Here is a 23,525-nt window from a genome sequence, read left to right as displayed (position 1 = left end):
TGTTACTCACTCTGCTTATATTATGCATCTACTGAAAATGAAGTGTGCAACATTTGACCACGATTGTCACCCACCTGCCGGCTGCTTTGCTCACTTGATTCAAAATGAGCGTGCTGTGTTTTTCCCGTGTGATGCGACGGCGAAATTAGGCCGCCATCTTCTTCGAAGTTTGAAAATATGCTGATGCCCCCCCCCCCCTTCCGTTGCATAGCCAAAATGGCGACTGGAGAGGATGGATTGAACGTTTTACACTCAATTTTTGGACTGTTTTGAGTGCACCAGTGTGCAAATTCAGACACAGCATGAGTCTAAATTGTCTTTGTTTTGTTTTCTGATGCTGTCATTTCTGTTACCACTACATCCACAAAACTTCCACAGAATACTCGTCATCCTCTGTAGATGTAATCTCTGTCACCAAAAAATGATTGCGTTAGGTCTCTAAAGATAAAAGTGTGGAAGTCGAAAAGAAAGATGATAGGATGTGATGTGTGAAAAAAGGTGATTGAAGATATTGTTTTGAAAGCTTTACAGATACAGAACATGATCGGCGCTGCTGTTTGAGCCATTAGGGCCAAACCTCTACGTGAGCTTTAAACATCACATCCATCATAATTAGCGTAGGGGAGACATCAAAAAACATATTCTCACATTCCTGGTACAGAGGGCAGAATAACTGAATTTGATGTTCCCTTTCATTTGTTATTTTGCAGGGAGGTAAGGCAGCTAGTTACTCTTTCAGACAATGGGGGTTTTGAAGTCTGTGATGTTCAGGATAATTACATTCTGCACCCAAAGGTGTGCTGCTGTATTTAGCACGACCTCTCTGCAATACAGAATTCCTACCTGAAAGTTTTCTCAGAAAAACCTCGAAAGATCTGTATCGTCCTCAGTACCTGCACCGGCAAAATGAAATCAGAAGCTTCTCTGTGTAAAACTACCTGCCTCAACATCAGAGTCTGCAGCAGGCGTCATCGCTGCTTAGCGATGAATATCTGGATAATACTGAGTGACTGCACGCTGTGTCAGGATGAAGCTCTCAGATGGAAACTGAATCCTCTTAACTAATCCAAATGTTCATTTTTTCCCTGTAGTTTTAAATAAAGCCAAATGAGGCAAGACTCATCGGTAAAAATACACCTGCGCTATCAACCAAAAATCTCCAAGGGGCTGTAGCAGAGCAGACGATCCCATCTTCACAGAGTCTCGTCCGCCTGGAGGACGTGACAAATCAAAATATAGTGTCCCCTAAACAGCAGCGAGACAGCTGGACTCAACTTTGGATCTTTTTGTCTTGTTCTATCCCTTTGATACCCTGAGCATCAGACCAGCACCATGCTGCATGCAATTTACTCTCCTCTGTCATTTATATCTTTCATCTCCCCGACCAGAAAGTCGGCTTGTTTAAAAACACACAGAAGAATTTTTACTTTTTCTTCTGTCTTTTCATATTTGTCAAATACGTGTAAAAAACAAGGATTTTTGTGAATTTATATACCCAAATCCCCCTTCTGATCTCCTCTGGTGAAACATGAAAATATTTTCCTATAACTCCTGCTGCACTCAAGGGACATAAACATAAACCCTGACTAATCAAATCTGATTATGGGAAACCAAACTTCAAACTTCACATTACAACAGCTGCCTCGGATGCAGCCTTAGAACTGATTCATTTCTCCATTTTTCTCTGCTTCCTGATCCGACAACGTGGGTGACGGAGGTGTGGGTGGAGGCAAACAGCCCTTTACAGTTGAACAGAGGGTTGCATTTAGCTGTTGTTCCCCGGAGACTCACACTCACAAAGAAACGGCTGCCTTTAAGCGATGAAATCCTTCATCATTTGATCAAATCCCTCCAGAAATGACACCCCACCTGCATATTTCAAATCGATTCATACCATGTCACATAATGGAAGCTTAACATGCCGTTTCACTTCATCCACTTTATATTACAGCAGCTTTAAGTACGTACAATGAAATACAATATACCTCAATGATTTTTCAGTATTTTGTAACAGTTTTTATTGTTTGTTGTTTTTTCCCTCTCCTACCGTGTCCCAGGTGATAAATGCCATCGAGCAGGATTTCAGGCTGCCGGCGCCGATGGACTGTCCAGTGGTGCTGCACCAGCTGATGCTGGACTGCTGGCAGAAAGACAGGAATGCTCGGCCAAAGTTTCCTGATATTGTCAGCATGTTGGACAAAATGATACGCAACCCTGCATCTCTCAAAGCCGGCACCAACAACGTGGCCCCTGGGTGAGGAGAGATACAAAGTCATTTACATACACAAACACGCTCGCCCTGACTCGACCCTCTGTCTCAGTGACACAGTGGTTTTTATTTTTTTAAACCTCTCTGTGTATCCGCTCTCTGCAGTCCTTCCCATCATCCCTTGTTAGACCGTGGGGCTCCGGACCTGAGCAGGGTGAGCTCAGTGGAAGACTGGCTGGCTGCTCTGAAGATGACCCAGTATCGTGACTCCTTCCTGGGCTCTGGTTTCACCTCTTTGCCACTTGTCACACAAATCACAGCCGAGTAGGTCCACCCATTAAACTGCCTCTCTCCTTTTGTCCGTCTGCCTCTCTCTGCCTGCGTCTCACACTGCTCACCTGCCAAGTTGGCGTCTTGTTAGTTGGATGACTGGCAGCTGGTTGGCTGACTGCGGGTCCATTTGTACACCTGTCTGTCTCTCTGCACACTCTTCCTGTCTTACTTACTTCCATCCTTTCTTTCTTCCTCTTTCTATCATGGTATAAAATGCTATGAGCACCATCACTGAGCATCAATATATTACTGTCAAATAAATAGTGTCTGTCCTTACACAAATGAAACCACTATCCTCTGAGTGGTTTCTTAAACCACAGTCTCTAGCTTTCTCATGCCTCTTTTCTAAACCTGGCGTACCTGGTGTTTCTGCTTGTGGTTTGTTCTCTTTCACCGTTTTACTGCCGAAAACGATCATGTTAGTGATTTTCTTCTATAATGTTTAATTCCCAACACCATCTGTCAGTTTTCACTTTGTCAGTGAAGGTACTATAAGTATTCATTTTGTCAATGGCTCAATCGCTCTTTTTCCTGCCTAAACAAGCCTGAAAAGAAGGCAAAAGTTTTTGCGGTGTTTGCTTTAGTTCTGCTGAGCAGCTGCTGAATACGAATTGAGCCTTTAGAGCTGACCTCCAAACTCTTCAGTCAATGAGGAGTCAACCTGAGGTTCCTATCTTTACCTTTGACCAAGGCCCCAGCATCAGACTTTGAGTTGGTCCCAGTGCTTTGCAGTGTGACTGCCCAGTGCTCCTAAACAGTTGAGTCAGAATGAGTCAGACATAGAGGATTAATTCCCCCACAGGGATTAATTAAGTATACTTTCACATAGTACCCGTGTGGAGACAGCAGATAAGAGGGGTATGAGCCAGCGAAATTTCTTTAAGACACTTCTCATGCTACTTGTGGAAAGATGGATGGGAAACTTACCAGAAGTTACTTTTCATGGGTTTTTGAATTGTTCCCTTTGCAACACAGATTCATGGTGGTAAGTGTGTTCAATCATATTTTGAAATCTGGGCTGACATTAGAAAAGCTATATACCTGCATAGCACATAGGAAGTGATGTATATGACCATGCAGGATGTATGGCCACGTGCTGTATTGTTCACTGTGGCTGAAAGCAAATTGCCCCAGATGCCACATCAGAACAGTAAGATAAATTATTAATGTACCTGCAAAGCAGACAGCAGACAGTGGAGGGATGTACCTTTACATTAAAAGAGGTTAAAACCTGAGAGAGAATTATGTTAGATATATGATTAGTTAAACTATATCACTACTTTAATAAATCTCTGTGTGTCTTTGGTTTAATTTATTTTCTGATGAATTGGTATCATATTCCTACACATAACATCTTTAACAGTGCAGCCTAACACCTGTATCTGTATCTGTGTCTCCCCAGAGATCTTCAGAGAATCGGAGTGTCTCTCGCCGGCCACCAGAAGAAAATCCTGACCAGCGTTCAGTCAATGAGACACCACGCTGATGACCAGTCTCCTACTGAATCCGTGTAACTGCACAGAGGAGTGATACAGTATGAAATATATTGACCAGTGTACAGACTGTGGAGGAGCAGGCTGTCATCTTTACACTTCTGTTTTGTCCTCATACACATCAGTTCGCTGCTTGTGGAGATCTCAACCACTTAACATGTTTTTGAACAACAGCCAAACTGTGGCCATTTATGTGTCTGCATGGCCACTTCTCTCGTCCTGTCATGGACAGACTGTCTCGTGCTACTTGGCTTCTCACATCAAGTTAACTTCAATGGGCAATGCAACATTGAATGACTGAAAACAAAAATATATATATAGTATCTTGACTTTTCTGTCTTAGTGGCTACAGTCACAAACCCCCACCCCCTCTCATGCAACAACTGCAAGATAAGACCATTTTTTAACAACTTGACGCTTTGATTCAAGGCCTGCTTTTTATGTAAGGATAAATCACACAAAGATGCTACTGTGAAGACTGTGTGAGCAGACGTTTGGACACAAGCTGGACCAAAAGCCTGACAAACGGTCTATGAAAGCGCTTCTTGACATAAGACCCAGAGCAGGCCTTGTTATCTCCAGTCTGTCTGGTTCAGTGCGTTGGTGAAAACTGCAACCATTTGAATCCAGACGAGAGCCAAGAGTTTAAATGGCACGTTTTATGAATCAATCTTCATATTGAAGAGTCTGTACATATTATAGTATGGGATATTTATTTCCTATATGCTCATTTGCTTTCTCTTCTGCCTACAGCATCGGACAATTAATTGTCACTGGAGTATTTGTGAGTTCTCTGTGATTATCTTCCTCTGCCTGACTCATCACTGGAACAAACTTTGAAGTGCTGTGGACTGCGGACAAAAAAAAAAAAGAGGAAAAATAGGGTTTTTGCTTTTTTTTATGTACTTTCCATTCAGCCATGAAAAGATAAACTCTCCCATGCAGAGAGCTAGCAACGCCTGTCCTACTTAAAATACTTAATTCAGGGGGAACTCATAATGGATGATGTTTTACAATCAGCGCTAATGCCCTCTGAGTAAAGCCAATTATGGATCAGAAAACGGCAGCATAATCAGATAAAGGAGTATTATACCATAGCAGTGTAACAACTTACTTCCCGAGCTAGGAAGGAGGGCAACTGCACGCTTGGAGGAATAGAAAAGGAAAAGGGAGCTTAAGAGACTGTGGGTATTGAGTCATTACCAGCTGCTCAGATGCACCTGTTACAAACGCACTGCACTGGCCAGAGAATCCCAAAAGAGAGAAGAGGTTATTGTCATCCAATGTTCTTGTGATTTGGCTGAAAACCCTCAAAGCCGACTGCCAGTCGAGCGTCAATACAACACATGAACAACACCCGAAATCCAATGTTCATGTTCTGTCCACGCATGAAACAAATCTCATTTCAGTCAGAACTGTATGGCTGCTGTCCAGATGGTAATCATCACTCTACAGCAGGCAGGAGGGAAGGCAGGGTCCTTGGTATTAATTTTTTTTTTTTTGATTCATTGGCTGGCAGACATGTCATTGTTGTCAGAGTCTGTTTTGACAGTCACATTTCCCAACTGACATCACTGATTAATACTGTGGTGTCAGTTTGCAGATGAAATGGCACAAAGTGACCTATACATGTTCTCATCTGTGGACGGCAACCTTTTCAATGTCGCGCCTTACGCAAAACACATTTATGACCAACAGAGATTGATTCCTTAGACATGTCAGAGAAAAGGTCTAATGAGGAAAGATAGTAAAATACAAAATACAAAAAAAAAAAAAAAGGAAATTATTGGGTTATTTATCATGTGTTAATATATAAATGTTCGACTGACTGGTCTTCTCAGAATATGATATGATGAAGGTCTGATCTCAGTGGTGGAGAGGTGCTGGGAGATCTCTTTTATCTCAGCGCTGAGCAGATCGCCAGCTGTGAAACAACAGCAGGCTCACTCTGCCTTCAGCCCAAACCTCTGGTCATGCGAGTGCTCCCATATCCCAAGGATTACCAGTCTGTAGCACTGATTGGATGTCATGATTTTTATTTGTCATCTGCTGCGAACTGTGCTCACAATGACATGAAGTGACAGTGTGTAGTTGTTTGCTTTCAGCACGACGTGTCCTGCAGAACGATGTGTTTGTGTTCGCCTCGCGCCACTGATCTCCTGTCTTTTATTTATTTATGAAAGTTGTGACATTGAGAGGTCCGCAACTATTTTAAAGCCTCCAAACATTTCAGTTTCCAGTTCTCACCGAAACTCAGCTGGCAATTGCGGCGCGACCCGGAATTGCATTTGTTGCCTGGCAACAATAGCTTATTGAACATTTTATCAGAAAGTATTGAGATCAACTGGGAGCGAGTCAGTGGTTCAGAGGCATAATTCGTTGTAAATAGATGCCTCTGGAAAAACAGTTTCAGCGCTGGCTCGGGGGTTTAATAAAGAGTGAGATGACTCGTGTGCCTAAAAGCTCATATTAAACACCACCTAAAAAAATTGTCATGCAGGGGAAATGAAAGCTATCAGCACAGGCAGGTATCTTAATACATTATGTAAAATCTGCAGCTCAGTGTGATGTGTCATTTCTTTGCGTCATATTTTCGTCTTCTGGTATTTAACAAGGTTAGATGTGAGTTTTCGGAGACATTTCACATGTTACTGTGTCAGTGTTTGTGGAAAAAAAAAACCAATGAAGGCAGAAATGATGTACAGCACGTCTTGTATTTACATACTATGGCCGACGTGTCTTGGTTTGAGCACAAATCTTCACCACAGAGACGATATCTCAGGAACACAATGGAACACGTTGCTGCGTTGGTAAATCCTGCACTACATAGACAGATTAATCCAAGAGGGAGTGCTTAAAGAGTTAAAGGAGAAAACTGTTTTTTCTGAAGTGCTTATATAAAGTTGAATACACACTAAATCAAGCCACTTAAAGAGAGAAACATTTTACCAAAACCTTCTCTGCTTGTGTATGTGACCATGATTCCTACACAAGCAGACTGAGAGACATAGTTTTAGGTGAAGAAGAGTCATAGAGTAGAGTTAATACAGTGTCTTATTATGTCATCGCTGAATATCTTCTAGTTCAAGGATGCATTTTTTTAATTATTATAAGTTCCTTCATTAAAAGAAGGGAGTTTAGCCATCAGGCTTTTTAAATGTTTCTCATCCTTCCGTCTTTGACTTTCTTGACAAAGGGTATTTTGTTGAAAAATACCAAGGATCCGATGAAATTTTTTGGCTCGAAGTGTTTTATGATCCAAACTGAACAAAACTGCTGGAATCTGATTGTAAAATGAATAGAAAAATTTGCCACCCACTGTTGACCTTTTAAAGATAAAATGTTGGAGTCAATGGAGGAGCTGCTCAGTTTGACATGGAGCAGCACGTTTTGGCTGGTTAAATGTAGCCTGTGGATTTTTCACTTTCAGTGTTTCTCACCAAAACACATTGAGTGTATCCTTGAGGATGAGTTATAACAATGGGTGAACAACATTTCCTTCCTCATAAATTGACAAAGCCATTTTTGTGAACATTTTGAAATTTGCATTATTTGAATCAGTGTTTGCTAGGTAAGTCTTCACTGAATGAACAAATCTTTTACACCAACTCTTTTTAAGTTTTATTTTGTACTGGGTCTGCACTAGTACGCAGGAATTAGGCATATGCTCACACTGTGGGTCCAACACTGAAGGCTCTTGCTTTTTACTTTTACATGTTGCCAACTAACTGCCAGCCCCATAATTGAAAGAATTACAACCTTACAAACTCACTTGAGCAACTTTGTGACAAAGTTTATCTTACTTTAAGCGCTGCAGGTAGTGACTGCTGTGTGTGCATTCCCTGCTGAGATTTCTGTTCAGTGCTACAAACCTGTGCACTGGACTGGACACCAGTTCTCTCTAACTGCAGCACATATGGCTGAGAATACCTGTGGGGCTCCTCAAAATTCATTTACTGAACAGACAGTAGACTCAGTGCTTGTCAGCCTGTGGGTGCTTCTCCTGCTGCCTGCAAAGTTTGCTTGATAGTTGCACTACTTTTAGTGCCTGTTACACTTAATAATTGTTTTGCATATTGACTGGCTCGGACACGCTGAAGCACTGCAGCACCTGAACTTCCCGACACTGACTCTCTGCCTTTGCTGGTGCACTGCTGAGTGTTTTGGTGCGTTACGTACCTTTGGCAGGGATGTATATTGCATCACCCATGTGCATGTGCACAAAAAAAGGGGGGCCTCTAGAGAAACAGAAAATCCATAGTACTACTGCAGGTAAAAAAAAAAAAAAAAAACTCCACAGGGTATAGTATGGGATGGATTTTGAGTACAGATAATGTTTTAAGTTAAATTTTCCCTTAAAGAAAAGATACCACCTTGAGTATCCTTTAGATTTCTCTGTATGCACGACTTGTTATTCATTAGGACATCATTTTGCTGCATGACACTTCATAACAATGTCTGTGGCCACAGCCCACCTCCTTTGTAAAAACTCAAGCTTAAATGTATTCTGCTCTGCTGGGATTACTGTCGATGGAGACGACTGATGATTTTCTCTCCATTCATTGTTGAATGGCGGTAAAAATGGCAGCTGCAGACAAAAGAGCTCACTCTTTGCTTCAGAGGGACTGACATCAAAACCTGACATTTACTGCAGATGTTTTAGATAGAAATCTGCATTCAGACTCCACTGTAACTGTGCTGGAAATATATCAACATGATGTCATGTCATGTTTGGCCAATAAAGCTCCGGTTTAGGCCAAATAGACCACTAAACCACAAAATAGGCCCAGAAATGCAAGGTGCATCGCCAGAGGCTCCTCTGAGTGCTTTAGGGTGGATTTATCTTTTAATTGCAGTTATTTTCTGGAAGCTGGACCAACTCGGCTGCTTCTCTCCTCTCCTGTTGCTCTGGTGTAATAGATACTGCAGGGTAGGCTGGAGATGCGAGGAATCGAGTTATGAAGAGAGGAAAAAAAGTGAAAGGGAATAGGTAATAGAGGGGGCAAGAGGAGATGGGAAGGATAGAGGAACAGAGAAAACGGAGATGGGGGTGGGGGAGCGAGAGGCAAAGCTCGCCTCTCGTGTTTGAATAAAAATGAGGCTGGGTGTGCAGAGATTACTCTTTCTCTTTTTGTCTGTCCCTGCTCTACCCGGATGTCCTCTTTCTTCTTCTAATGCCCACAACCTCTCTGTGAAACTCTCTCTGCTTCCAGTCTGCGTTTCCACTGTCTCCTGCGACAGTTTAAAGGCAAGCAGCTGCAGCAGTTTTTCTGTGTTAGATGCACTATTTTCACAAACATTTTAACTTTTATATATCTACAGTTTCACTTTTACACAAAGAAAACCCCGCGGTGTTTTATTGTGGCGTTTCAGGAGAGTATTTACTCCATAACTGAAATTTCACAAGAACTACTGGATGGATTGACATGAAAGTTTTGGGTTTATGGTACCAAAAAGATAAAGGTTACAAATACTCTTTCTCCAGCATGAGGCTGACATTTTTGGTTTTGAGTGAAATCGATAAGAATTGGATGGATTTGTCACAGACATTGATATTCCCGTTGGGCCGTGTTGTAATAACCTTGGTGATCTCTTAACTTTTAATGTAACTCCGTGATCAAAATTTCAATCTTTCCAATACAATCCAAAAACCTGAAAAACTAATGTCATCCCTACAAACCTGAGCTGTTCTTTGTGTTTGATGCTAATGAACACGCTAAACTAAGATGGTGAACATGGTAAACATTATACCTGCTAAACATCAGTAAGTTAGTATTTTGAGTAATATTAGCACTAGCATTTAGCTCAAAACACAACTGAGCCAACAAACAGCCTCACAAAAGATGCTAGCTTGGCTGTAGACTCTTAATCGAACTTGGGGGGAAATGCTGGCAAGAATCTCTTCTAAAAGAAAAAAAAACCCTGCAGTGTTTTAATGTGGGTTAACAGAAGAGCTTTTATCCCAAAACTGTGATCACAAACATCTTGCATTATAGCTCAAGTGTGAGGAGATTGCTCTCTCATTCTTGCTCCATGTGTCCAGTCATTCGTGGTGTTTCACCAAACGAACCTGAACTGAAACAGTCAAGCTGTAAACACTCTTTGGATAGTTTTTATCATGTTAATTTATTTGCTTTCTTATGGCTTGCCACACTGTTCAGTATGTATGTAATGTACGGTTTCTCTTGAAAAAAGAAAAACAGCTCAATAATCAGCTGTAGTCTGCCTTTCTCTGTTTCCTACAATACTGTTCTAGGTGTTACTGCTCATATAGTCTGAGCATCCCTCTGTAATGTATTATAATACTGTAATATAATGTGAGTATGCGCACGCCTGTGTATCGTTGTGTGTGTGTGTGCGCGCGCGTGTGTAATATAATGTGTGTGTGTGTGCTGTTCAGTGTACAGTAAAATGTTTGTACATCGTGCGTGTGTGAGTTTGTAGCTGTTAACTTTCTGAATCTCACATTTACAATGCACTGTTTGTCAATAAAGAAGACAAATCAATCAAATCAGCTTCGGTAATCAATGAACAAGCTTTAGAGCTCAAGACGAAGGATAGACAAGAGGAAATTAAAGGCTTTCTATTCTATATTCTAATACGTAGAATAGAGAAAAAAAATTGGAGACATTTGTTAACATACAGTTCTTGGCTTAAAGGAATAGTTTGATATTTTTGGTCCAGTATTTTTTCTCTCTTGCCAAGAATTAGATCATCATCACAGCATCAACAGCATGAATCCATGGACCCAACCCTCCTTGTGTCAACAGTCCAGGCTGGTGGTGGTGTAATGACGTGGGAAAAGTTTTCTTGGCACACTCTGGGCCCCTTTAATACCAGCCTAACTGAGGATTGTTACTGACCATTTGCATCTCTTTATGGGCTCTTTATAATTTACCATCTTTTAATGGCTACTTCCAGCAAGATAATGCACCATGACACAAAGCAAAGGTTGTTTCAAACTGGTTTCATGCACATGACAATGAGTTCAGTGAACTTCAGTGGCCTCCCCACTAACCAGATTTGAATCCAGTAGAACATCTCTGGGATGTGGTAGAACGGGAGCTTGGCTGCATGAATGTGCAGCTGATAAATCTGCAGAAATTATATGATGCAATAACCTCAACATGGAACAGAATCTCAAAGAAATGTTTCCAATATCTCGAGGAATCACTCCCATGAAACACTGAGGCCTTGCCCAGTACTAGTATGGTGTTTCAAAAAGAGTTTGAGTGTGCATTTGTCAATGCATAGCTCATATAAAAAACATATTCATATTTACTTATTTGGAGATATGGTTAATTCCATATTTGTGACCTTGTTGCCTCTGCAAGGCTGATTTTGCAGTTGTTATGATTGTTTGTACACGTACAACAGGAGGGTTTGTGGGAGCCTGAACAATGAGAAAATAAAACACAATTATTAAAAAGTGCCTTCATTGTCTAGTCAGGACATGGCAGATTAGTGTGTTGGTCATATTGCTAATAATGATAATGGATATGGTCAATATTCTTTGATGTTCACTACTGGAGGCAACATTAAACCTAAATTTTACCTGAAATACTGCACGAGAAATTCCTCAGTAGATTATAGAAGACATCTGCGTTCAGAAAAGTAATAAAAAAGGTTATAAAACTCCATAATGAGTTCTTCTTTTATGCCAGCACACTAAATTAATCATTCATGGGAGCGGAAGTGAGTTTTTCAATGTGTGGGTGACTCATGTTTTTGACTGTAACTCTTTGTTGATAGATGGTAAAGTTTACAACCTGTGAGAACTGTGACTTTGAATGATACAGTGGGGTTCTCCTCAGAGCTTTAGAGGCATTTACCACTGCTGAGCTGACAAAATGTACTAAAGCTAAAAAAAAAAGAAAAAAACCACAAGGCTTGGTAAATTGATTCACATTTAAAGCTAGATTCACTAATAAAAGAAATCCATTACCTGACAGCCTGTGGAGTCTGCTGTAGTGTATTATTCACAGCAGAGAGTGCCCCATCAATTCATATGAAACAGATTAACAGCACAGGAAGTATTGCAAATTGCTAATGAGTGCAATGAATACACGTTAGGAGTGTAATTGACATAAGGCTGTTAACTGTAGCTAAGTGACGGAGAATGAAATTTTATTACAATGATGAGTGGCCTGTGAGTAATATTTAATAATTAAATTCACCATATGTTCCCCTAAAATTATAAAATAGCAGTCAGACATCCCTACAAAAAACGTTCCCAAAACTAACAATGAATTTGTTCTACTGAAAACTATCGTGTCATCAAAGTGCGACAGGGTTCATATCAGTGCCATAGAGCTCCACTGATGCCCAGAATCTTCTAAAGACATATCTGATGCACTGGGTGACGTGCTCCTTCATTACCATGGAAACAACCATGTAGTTTATCTACATACAGAATCCTGGTGTCATAGCCACCATGTTATGTATTAAGCCGCAGCTGAAAATAGTCTCCAACAAACACACTTTTACCCCTGTTAGAGTAACATTTGCTAAAAACTACAATGCCCAGCTGTTTTATAAAATTACTCAGCACCACAATTCGAAAAAACATGCATTTTGTGGTAAAAGAAATAGTGTAAGTACTTTTATGTTCTTTCAAATGACATTTATGTGGAAGAAAAATCCAAGTGAGCTATTTACAAACAAACAAACAAAAAAAATATAATAATGCTCCAGTAAAGAGGACGTCAGGAAACAAAATGGAACATATTCTATATCATTCAGACAGCACATTGAACAAATCTGCTTTTTGGGTAAAACACCTGAGCTCAGCTGGCACACAGATACATTAGTTATATTATCCACAACATCACTCTCAGTACCATATGCTTTTATTTTAACATCCTAAGTAGAAGCAGTTTTGGATTAGTCCCTCAATTATCTCCCACTGCTCTTTACTCTGAGTAAACACATATTCTCTGAGTTACTGTGCATAAGTGTTTTTAACAGTAGCCAGTAATTTGTTTATCCCAAATAAATATCTTTCTTGTTCCTCTATATAAAGTAAACGATTTCATGACTTAGCCACAAGTATCTTCCAGTCCGTCCCACCATGAAGGAAAGCGCTTGTGGCTGTTTGCCACAGACAGACAGAATGACAGAAAATATTTTTGTCCTTTTAATGAAATTTTCAGACAATCAGAAAAACAATAAATAACACCATCCTAACCCTCTGAAGTAAAATTTAGAGATTTAGGAAAGATCTACTTTTTTTGTTAAGAAAGTCAACGAGACAAACAAGTGTCAAAGTCACATGCTTTGTACATCATTCACCACGACTTTGCAATAACATAGCAATTTTAAGCTATTTCGACATTTTCTATGAAACCATCTTTGACATCATCGCCATCAGCATATGCTGGATCAAATTACATCAGCTTGCTAGTTTGGAATATAACCATTCACAATGTTAATTTTATCCCAGTATCCCCACATTGTCATATTTGAGCTTATTTACCCAAGTCCTAGTCAGTTTTTCTCCTTTTTCTATCCAGTGTGTCATCAAAACTCAACCTCCAGCCAACCCCACGATACCGTTTAATACATGGCATGGATTTCAGAGTCTAAGTTCAATTAAGTTGAACTTTGCTGACAAAACCTGGGGAAAAGTCTAGACAGTGTGGGCCACTGTGGCTCGCACAGCTGCCCACGAGAACATGGACACACTCTCCATTCAAAACAGTGGCTTTGCTCGGCACAATATAATTGCTAGAGTTTGAAGGCAAGTTGGGGTCTCCTGCCAGGAAAATGAGAACATGGATCATTTTAAAGGTATGACCAACTGTGCTCCTTTTCTGGTGAGCACAGTAGGGCTGCGGCTAACAGCTTTCCTATTATGTGTTCATCTGTCGATTATTTTTCCCAAAGCCCAGATACACATCTTTAAATGTCTAGTCTTGTCTGATAATCAGTCCAAAATTGACGACAACAAAAACCAGAAAACTGAAACTGAAACCAGAGAATTTTGCTATATTTTCTTTAAAAGTTTATTCAAACATGATTAATCAGTTATCAAAACAGTTGATTATTGATCTGTTTATTGATTTATCAGTTAAGTGAGTGATCATTGCAGCTGTATGGGACACTATTGAAGGGAAAGTTGCAGGTCACAGAGAACACACTGAGGCAATGCAATTCAAAACTTTTACACTTCTGAACCATTTCTGTCCAGTTTTTTTGGCCACAAGGTTGAACTTCACCATCTCTGTGAGCTGAAGTTGCCGTCTGTGTCTCGCTGCCTTTAAAGTTTCGAGAAAAAAGGCCAGAGGAGGTAAATGGAGCTCATATCTTATGGATGAGGCCGTGTGTGTCACCCCAACCCTCTGCTTCAAGGGTTAATGGCTTTCAGTGGTAACAGACCAAAGCCTGGCCAGGCGTGTTAGTGGGGAGCACAACACCGGGCGTGGTGGCATGACTTCATCACCAGGCAGACGGGTGAGTGACAGGAGGAGGTTACGAGAAAGAGAGGACGGAGGAAGGAAGAGAAAAATGAAAGGCAATAGATTCTATATGTAAGGGCTTGTGTGTTTGTTTGTGTGTGTCAGACACAGTGAGTCATCTTCACATGACCTCATCAACACAAATCTGTCTTTCCCATCCTCCCCCAACAACCCCCTGGATAAATAATTGACTCTCTGTTCCGACGCTGGTCTACTGGTGTGAGGCATTTTGCTCTCTGGTCTTCGTGAATTCTTTCTTTTTCTTTCTGTCTCTGTTTCTTTCTCTTGCATTCGCCTCTATCTTTCTCTGGCAGAACTCTCTGAAGGAAATGATGAATAGAGTGTTTTCTTTTTTTTAAAAGGAATGAACAGTTATCTATTATTGAGCAGCAGTCAGCAGCAGCTATCTCTATCTACTACGCTGCTAAAATAAATATGACACAGCACTGGAGAGATTTGCACAGATCTGAACTGAGCCCCCTCGTGCTCTGAGTTACAGATACCAGCAAAAACAAAAACCCAAGCAAGCCAGTTGCTCAAAGCAACTTGTAAATAAAATTTTATATTTTTTTGTTGTTGTCGTTCTGCAGAAGCATCACATATAAAAAAATCAAGACATCCTTTGGCTAACTCGCTGAATGACTGAAAGAGAAAAAATGTTGACAATAGAATCTTTATTTCCTTTATTGTTATTTCAGTATTTCCCCAGTTTCATTTTCTCATCTACTTCCCTGCTCCTCACCTGTGCAGCTTTTACCCTGCTTCACTCACCTGATCAGTCTCCAGCATCCACACCTGCCCCTCATTAGTCACTTACTGCAGTATATATCCTCCCCAGATAACACTCCCTCCTTGTTTGTGTTGCATTTTATCTGTAGCTTTCCAGCCTTCTCCCTTAGTTTGTTCTCTCTAGCTGTTTTCAACCAATACCTTGTTGCCTTTGGCCATTATGAATCTTTTTGCTCACTCTGTAAAATGCCTGTTGACAACTGTAAAAGCCTGGTTCACCCCTGTAGACCATCCTCTGAGTCTGCCTCTGTGTGCTGATGATTGAGTGTTACAGGACTAAATGATGAATTTGCTGTTTTGGATTTTCATGAACATACCACTGACTGTTTAATAAGCGGATGTTGTTCAGAATAAGAACACCTCGGGCCGAGAGCTAAGTCTGGGGAGTGCTGCTTGCAGGGGAAAAGCGAGGTAGGATCACTACCGTGTGGAGTCACCATCTGCAAGGCGAAGAGGAGTCGGGAACAGATTCAGGCTTTGCAGGAGTTGGCAGTTGAAAGCATCGAACGAGGAATGTCACCTCTCTGGGGATGAGGAGCTGGAGCTGGTGTCAGGATGAGCAGCAGTAAGTTCATGGATGTACAGTTGGTAGACTTAGCAGGGTGCAATGTTGTGTAGATACAAATCTCCTGGGCTGACTCCAGATATCAGTGTCTGAGTTGCATTTAAAATTGCAGATGACAGGACATTAGATTTTAATTTGATTTCATGTATTTCTTTTAGCATTCACTACAGGATTCGTGATGCTAATGCTGCAAGCTAATCCCTGTGAAATCCAAACTATGTTGTATACATACAGTATATTTAAGAGGCAGAGGCTTATGCAGAGTTAGCCAGGCAAAGTTTGGATTTTCATCCAACTACTGATCAGACAACCCGGATGTGAGGATACTCAATGGGACTTAGGTAAAGAAAAAGTTTTACAATTAATATCAACAATACATCCATAGTATATTTTTGATATACTGTGTAAAACAGCAGACCTTGAACACATCTTGTCGATGTTGGAAATACTGGGAACCCTTCAGAATAAAATGAGTTGTACCCTCACAACCCAGCAGTTCATAGCACATATTACTGAAGCCTGTGGGGGCTCCGCCTGTGAGTCCAGTGGGTGGACATTTAGATTTAGACCTAGGTGGAAGGTTTTTATTCTTGGTTTTCTAGAAAGATGAGCAGAAACCACCACAGTCAAATTCAAGTCAGTGCAGAGTTGAGGTGAGTTGAGAGAGTGCTGTTGCTCCTCTTCAGACTTTGAAATGTTGACCTTTTTTAATTGCAGACTTAACTTCTTGAATTCCTGAACACTGTGCCAAGACGCACTATCCCTGGGAGCTTTGTCAAAGTCAGTCCTGCAGTGTCTGAGTTATCAGGTAAAGATTCTGACCTTTTAATTATTGCACCTCATTAGGCTAATCACTTTTGTAACAATTTGTAATGAATACAGAATGAGTGCAGCACCAGACTCACAGCTTTGGAGTTTGGGCTTTTCCCAGTCTCACATTTTGGCCTTGAAATATAGCACCACCATCAGATCAAGTAGTGTGTTTTAACACACTAAAACATGTTGTAAAGCTGCATCATTACCCCAGCTTTTATCATGATCAAATTGAGGGGGCTGTTTAAGCACATAATGGAAATACCTTGCATACCTGGTTTAAAGCAACCCATTCAAGCTTAATTAGCAGTATGAGCCTTTGTGGAGACAACAGGGCAACAGGAGGTGCTGAACAGTATGAAGGAAATTCCAGAAGCAACAGCAACAACAAAGCTGTAAATCTCTGGTCAGAGTGGCACTGGACACCAGCAGGAAGTAAACACTTTTTTTAAGTTTATTGCATTCCTGCCTTTTTGAACTGTGAACTTCCACAGTGAAATATGGCTTACATCACTCTTGACTTCATGTCACAGCTACATGGTAAGAAGCTCAGTCCACTGAGTCACTACAGAGGCAGATGACTTAACTGAGGTATAGTTTGTGCTGATATATTGAGCTACTGTTGAATATGTTCTTTAACCTTTTTCATGCTCAGCTATACAGTCCCCCGCCCCCTAAGAATCAACATGTATTCTTGTTAAGGGTTTTTTTAAAAAAAAAGTAAGCTTTTTAAGGAAACATCGTCTTGCAGGTTGACAAGAGTCCCCGTGCTACCAATCATGAAAGGTAGCACTTTTGTTTTTTTTTTTTTTGTTTTTTTTTTTTGTTTTTTTGTTTTTTGTTTTTTTTGTTTTTTTTAAAAGGGTTTTGTTCTTGGCATCTTAATTTGAAAAATGTAGGTCAATTGTAACTTTGACGCTCCTTCAACTTCATCTGAACTTAATATCCTCTTCAATCATCATCCCTGAAGTAGATTCAGAGAGAAGATAAATAACTATCAATGCCGTGCACATTACTTGCAATATTAATAAAATTTTATATTTAAAACTTTGGAGTCTTTTATCTGAGATATCAGATATATTTAAAAAAAACAAAACACAAATTTGTGTTTGATATTTTCTATTCCAAGTAAAACCCAAAGTTTCAGTGACAAAGGTCAAAACATCACCGTGCTATCGCTGCTCTGTCTGCATTTTCACACTTCTCTTTCCTCTTTAGTCCTGTTCTTTTTTCCTTCTCTTCTTCCTCCCACCTTGCCACCACCCCCCCTTTACCTTCCTCCCCCCTCCGCTCTGTTTCCTGCATCCCATTGTTCTTTTCTGCCCTGAAGCTTCTGAAGTCTAAATTTAGGCGGTGATTCTTCTGGAGGGATCAGTGGTTGCGTGGTTTACCGAGGACGCCCTCGGTGTTTGGAGGAAGTAGTTCAGTATAATCTTATTTTTATGCTGTGAAACTTCTGCTGGAATATTTTTAAATGGTGTACAAGAGGAAACTCAACACTGCTGTAAAACCAAAGCTGTACACCAATGCGGTTAGGAAACTGTGCGACCTGCTGAAGGTTTAATAACGGTAATTGGTGTTAAATATTCACCCAAACGTAGACTGAAAACCATTGATCCACAACAACTTAAATGTATGGAAAACTCTTGTATTTTGTTTCTCTCAATGTCTCATGGACACAGACAGACCTGAAGTCTTATCAAACACTTGAAGTATTTAAAGGGTTAGTTCACCCAAATGGCCTCTCAAAATGTTTCCAGCTACTTCCAGTAGTATCTAGCCGTGCAGACAGTTTCAGATATGTTTTGAGATCTCCAATCACTTATTCAGATAATCCACAATGGTCAATGTGAACAATGTGTTTTTATGCACATATTTACTTTGCACCTTAAACATCTGAATGGAAACAGCAGAAAATTTCAGAAAAAGCCAAATTTTGGCAAAACTATTTTAATGTTTCCCTGAGGTTTGCATATCAAAATTAGACGATGCATGAAAGCCTGATTGAAACACACTTTTCCAAATATTGTGGAACCTGTTTATCATGCTGTCACTCACCGCTGCCTCCACACCTTCAGACAGCCCAAACAAAAACTCAACAAGGACTTTGCTTTGAATAACTTGTATTCTTGTTAAAACTTGTACAACTGTTTAAATATGACAGGCATATTCTATATCTTTTCAACATTAGCAAATTACATTTTAAATTGCAGCATTTATATTAATTTCCAAACTACATTTGCCTCTCATTCATGCAGTGATGACGGTGAGCTACCGAGGTGCTGGTCTGACCATCAGGCGCAGTCTGGGTTCAGTGTCTAGCCCGAGGACACTTCAACATGTGGCCAGGAGGAGCTGGAGATCAAAGTGCCAACGTTGTGATTAATGGATGACCTGCTCTTCCTGCTGACCCATAGCCAAATACAAATGTCACTAGAAAACTGAAACTAATAGTGTGTTGGTTTGTGTCTCAATATTTTCTGACATCTTTACTCTGTTGTTCTTAGCCCCAAGAAAATTTGTTGAACACGTCCTTTTTGGTGGGACTACTTTAGGACTGTCTCAAATAAATGATCCCATCAATGTGGAACCAACGTGAATAGTTTGACAGACTACAGAGTAGGGGTCTCCAGCCTTTTTTACTCTGAGAGCTACTACTGACAAAATATAAGGAGCTGAGACCTCATGTCTTATATTACTTGTTATAACAAAGTCAATCTCTAAAACAATAAGAGAATTTAACAAGTCATCAAATATCAATAACCAAAACTTACATTTTGTATCAAAAACATCTGAAACTCACATTAATGTCATAATTCAGTCAAACCTGAAAACAGACATGATAACACCACTGCAAATACATTTCCATAATTCCACTTAGAAATCAGAGAAAGAAACAGTACATTTCATTTTTTAAAATGTAAACAAATATGTATGGCAAAAAAAAAAAAACGGGGCTCAAGTTGAAGCCCACAGCTGAACTCATTTAATCCATGGCAAGATGTTTGCTGTTTCTTGGAAAAGTTTGGTTTATATCTGTTCTTATCATCTTCATATCTGTTATCTAGAAGAGTTGATATCACTGCATGTTGCCTCCACCATATCTGATGTAAACAAACTTGACAGTGCAACTCATTTCGTTGACAACTGACAGATAATTACTCGGTGTTGAAGAGTGGTGGGTATGTCTGTGTATTTGAGTTGCATTTGGAGACGATTCCCTGAGTGAAGTTGAGTTGCTTAAAGTTTGTACGATGCATCTATGGTTTGTACAGACTTTATTCTCTGAACCTTTGGGTGAACTTCTCTAAAACGGGTTGAGTGTTGGGAGCCACCTTTTGCAGACCCCTGATTTATTGTGTCTAAAATAATATCCTGAATGGTGCATGTGGCTTAGTTGGTTTTTGAATGTAGTACTGGGCTAATGCTGAACAATACAGTGAAGCAGTCATGTAATTTAAAAAAAAAAAAACTAAAGCAAAGGAGAAAAGAAATACAGTAAACACAGCAATACAATAATCCTTTCTCAGTGTGGGGGCCAGAGTAAAATGGTTTTCCAGCTTTGTCTGATGCTCAGGGACCTAAAACAAATACAGAAATAATGCTCTAAAACTGCATTGTGAAAGCTTTACAAAAAATATTGAGTTATTGCATTTTAAACACTTAATTAATAACCCTACTCACTACTACACATGCTTGTGCTTACTTATTGATTATTGTTATTGATATTATTTGTATGGGTGTGATGGTTGATATATTAAAAGATGAAGGGTCCCCACTGAGGCTGCAGGAGATTTTGTGTTACACCACTGCAGAGAAATAAACTGTATTAGGCTTGGTTAACAGACAATAGATGTTAGTAGAATCACAGAGTCTTAGCATTTTAATGAAAACATAGCAAGTGAGAGCAAGATTCTACCAAAAATAGGAACATCTCATAATCATGACTAGAGATAGCCACTACAGCTAACATGAAGATTTGCCCTCTGCAGAAAGTCAAACTATATCAAATGATAAGTACATTCAACCCTCACCAATTTACATAATCTTAAAATACACTTTATCTTTTTAATACGCTTCATAACTTCACTTTTTTTTAGGTGGAAGACGTTCTGGAGATACGAGGTTTCCAGACTGGTGCAGCAGTGGGACCAGGAAGTCCCTAACATGAGATCACATTGGTCTGATTCATTCAGGCTCCTTCATTGTCACAGCATAAAAGCAACAACAACAGCAAGAGGGAAGCAGTGTAGTGAGCCAAGATAACAGTGACACACACACACACACACACACACACACACACACACACACACACACACACACACACACACACACACACACACACTTGTTTTACTACATTTGTGGGGACCCATTATTGGCAAAATGCCCCTCACCTTGACCTTAACCATCACCACTGAAGGCCTAACCCCCAACCCTATAACCAAGTCTTAAAACAGCCATTTGAACTTGTGGGTCCCCACAAAGCTGTCAGACCCCACAAGTTCAGTGGGCTCCTGGGTTTTAGACCCCGACAAATAAAAGAAACACACATTCACCTGCACGCTCTGCAGTTAGCTTGCCTCTGTGTTCAGGACTGCACCTACGTGTTGAGTTCATGATTTGACCATGAGATGGACCCACAGAGAGAGAGAGAGACTCAATTTGTTATCGCCATAGCAATGGGGGACTGTGGAGAAATCTAGTTCTCTCTTTTAATCTCTTTTTAAATCATCTTTGAAAATATGGGATAGCTGGTGACATTATCTCTGTGCGTGTATGAGAGAGAGAGAGAGAGAGTGAGAGTTTGAGACGACTTCTCTACGTCTTTCTCTGTGCCTATTTCCCATCTCTCACACACACACACACACACACACACACCTCTCTTACTTCTTTCTCAGTGTATAGATTTTCTCTCCACATTGGCCTTGTCTTCTGCTCTGCTCAACGTCACCTTTCAGAATCACAATCAGCCTGCTTCATTTGGCCCCTGTCTCCTCGTGTAGCAGAGAGCACTTCTGCTCTCAAGTGAAAACCTGCTCCCCGAAGCTGTGCAGACATCCTTCACAGGGCAAATTAGATATTTACGTGGTTGGATGCTTTGTTGTAACTTGGCTGGTGAAAAGTCAAGATACAAAATGAAAACGACAACAAAAAAATCACAGATAATACACAACAAACTTGACTTGTGGCAGATTGAGATCCAGTTTACATCCTGTGTTGCATTTCATATCCTCTTCTTTTCTACTCTACCATATCTCCATCTTTGTCTCTCTCTCTCTTCCTCTGTTTCCCATCCTCTATTTGGGTTTCTGCTTGCAGCATTTTGAAGAAGCCTACAATTTTGCTGATATGAGCCCCATTGTATCTTCTCAAGAGGCAGCCTTTGTGCTACATCAGGAATGAGCCAGTGCCTGCTTCTGGTTTCCTAAAGCCCTAAAATACGACTAATACAACTAACATATCATGAAGGAAAATGATTAAAAATAGAGGAGATGCATACTTTATGCAGGGTGTTCTGCATACTGTTTTTTTCTCTCCGTGTGTCGCAGTTGCAGGACTGTTGCATCACGTTAGAGTTGATTTAACTGCTGAGCTCACACTGACTCATGCGCAGCAGGGCTCAGAAGGTTACTTAAAATTATAATCTGTTTTAAATTACTGATTGATTACCTGCTTAACACTTCATTCAGCATAGGAATCTGTCGGATGGCACTGTTCAGCCATGTGCGTGAGTCATCAAACTAGTATTCATAGATTTCCTTTCTCTGAATTATATCATGTTTGTTTTTTTTTTTTTTTTGTTTTTTTTAATCACACTGACCTCAGCCTTTAGAGTTTCAGAAAATATCAGTTGCTCTCTGGCTTCCCTCTTTTATCTTCCACTTCTATTGAGCAAAGTCCCTTTTTATACCATCTCTATATCTTGGCACCGTGCAGAGGCCAGGGCTGTAGCCTCTGCACAGTCCCAGGCCTTGTTAATATTTTACATGGTCACAAGCCAGAGCAAGCGTCTGGTTTTCTCCCGAAAGCAAAGTCTTCTCCTCATTTAACCTCCGGCACCCAATCTCCATACTAACCAGCCCAGCCAAGAGCTTAACTAGAGACATACTGATTGTTGCAGTTTGGCTCCCTGTTGTTTGATTTTCTTCTCCACCACTGTGCTGCACTTCATTGTCATGCAACATGACGCGTTAAAAATTAGCTGCCGTAGAATCATAGTTTTCCCGAAGCAACAGAAAGCTAGAAATATACTGTGGAGGAAAAATGTCACTGCAAAGACACATGACTGAGCTCTGACTGTGACCCTGACTAGACTGGGTCACAGGTTTTCAAAAGTCAGGTTTAAGCAGGAATTACTGCATTACTGTAAAAGCATTAAAAGCATTACTGTGTTAACAAGATTTTAGTTTGGTGATGATACAAGAAGTTTTAATCACATGAGTGAGATGCAGAGTAGGAAATCTGCTTAAGACTATAACTGGTGACCTCATACAAAATACAGTCTCTGCTCTAAATCACTTCTAAATCACTTTCCCTGAAGTCCATCTCCTGTCAAAGTCCTATTCATCACCTAAAAAAATAAATTTTATGTCTACTCAGCAAAGATTTGCAAAAACTGCGGCAGTTTGAAAACTCAAGTGTGAGCTTGTCCAAATCTACCGACTAATAGATGAAGAAACAAATGCTGGTGCTACAGCAATGACAGGGAATGCAAAAAAGGTTTAACCAAATATACTTTGGGTAAATTTGACTAAAACTTTAAAACAAGACAAACTGAATTGATGTAATCACTGCACTGTATTAAAGTATTAATAGTTATTCAGAAGTGAAAGAGAGAATATATGGTCTTATCAGACATAAAGGGG

General features: G+C 40.2%; 1 protein-coding gene and 1 long non-coding RNA gene across 3 annotated transcripts in view; both read left to right on the top strand.

The window, feature by feature from the left end:
* LOC139626183 (ephrin type-B receptor 1-like) overlaps nt 1-10,546 on the top strand; it is an 88,558-nt gene extending 78,012 nt beyond the window's left edge. For both annotated transcript variants that reach the window (XM_071486440.1, XM_071486439.1), the window contains exons 18-20: nt 2,058-2,254; nt 2,375-2,533; nt 3,945-10,546. In XM_071486440.1, the coding sequence (XP_071342541.1) occupies nt 2,058-2,254; nt 2,375-2,533; nt 3,945-4,056 (468 nt within the window). In that variant the 3' untranslated portion in view covers nt 4,057-10,546. The remainder of the gene's footprint in view (nt 1-2,057; nt 2,255-2,374; nt 2,534-3,944) is intronic.
* A 4,781-nt stretch (nt 10,547-15,327) lies between these two features.
* Nucleotides 15,328-19,106, top strand: LOC139626419 (uncharacterized). The gene is made up of 3 exons (XR_011692259.1): nt 15,328-15,846; nt 16,564-16,654; nt 18,918-19,106. It is a non-coding gene; the product is annotated as an uncharacterized lncRNA (long non-coding RNA).
* Nucleotides 19,107-23,525: the final 4,419 nt, after the last annotated feature.

Source organism: Trachinotus anak, unplaced genomic scaffold (genome assembly GCF_046630095.1).
Source record: "Trachinotus anak isolate AG129_WGS33_773 ecotype Australia unplaced genomic scaffold, CSIRO_AGI_Tana_v1 ptg000010l, whole genome shotgun sequence".
NCBI lineage: Eukaryota > Metazoa > Chordata > Actinopteri > Carangiformes > Carangidae > Trachinotus > Trachinotus anak.
The sequence above is the reverse complement of the archived record's forward strand: the minus strand, read 5'-3'. Positions and strand labels throughout refer to the sequence as shown.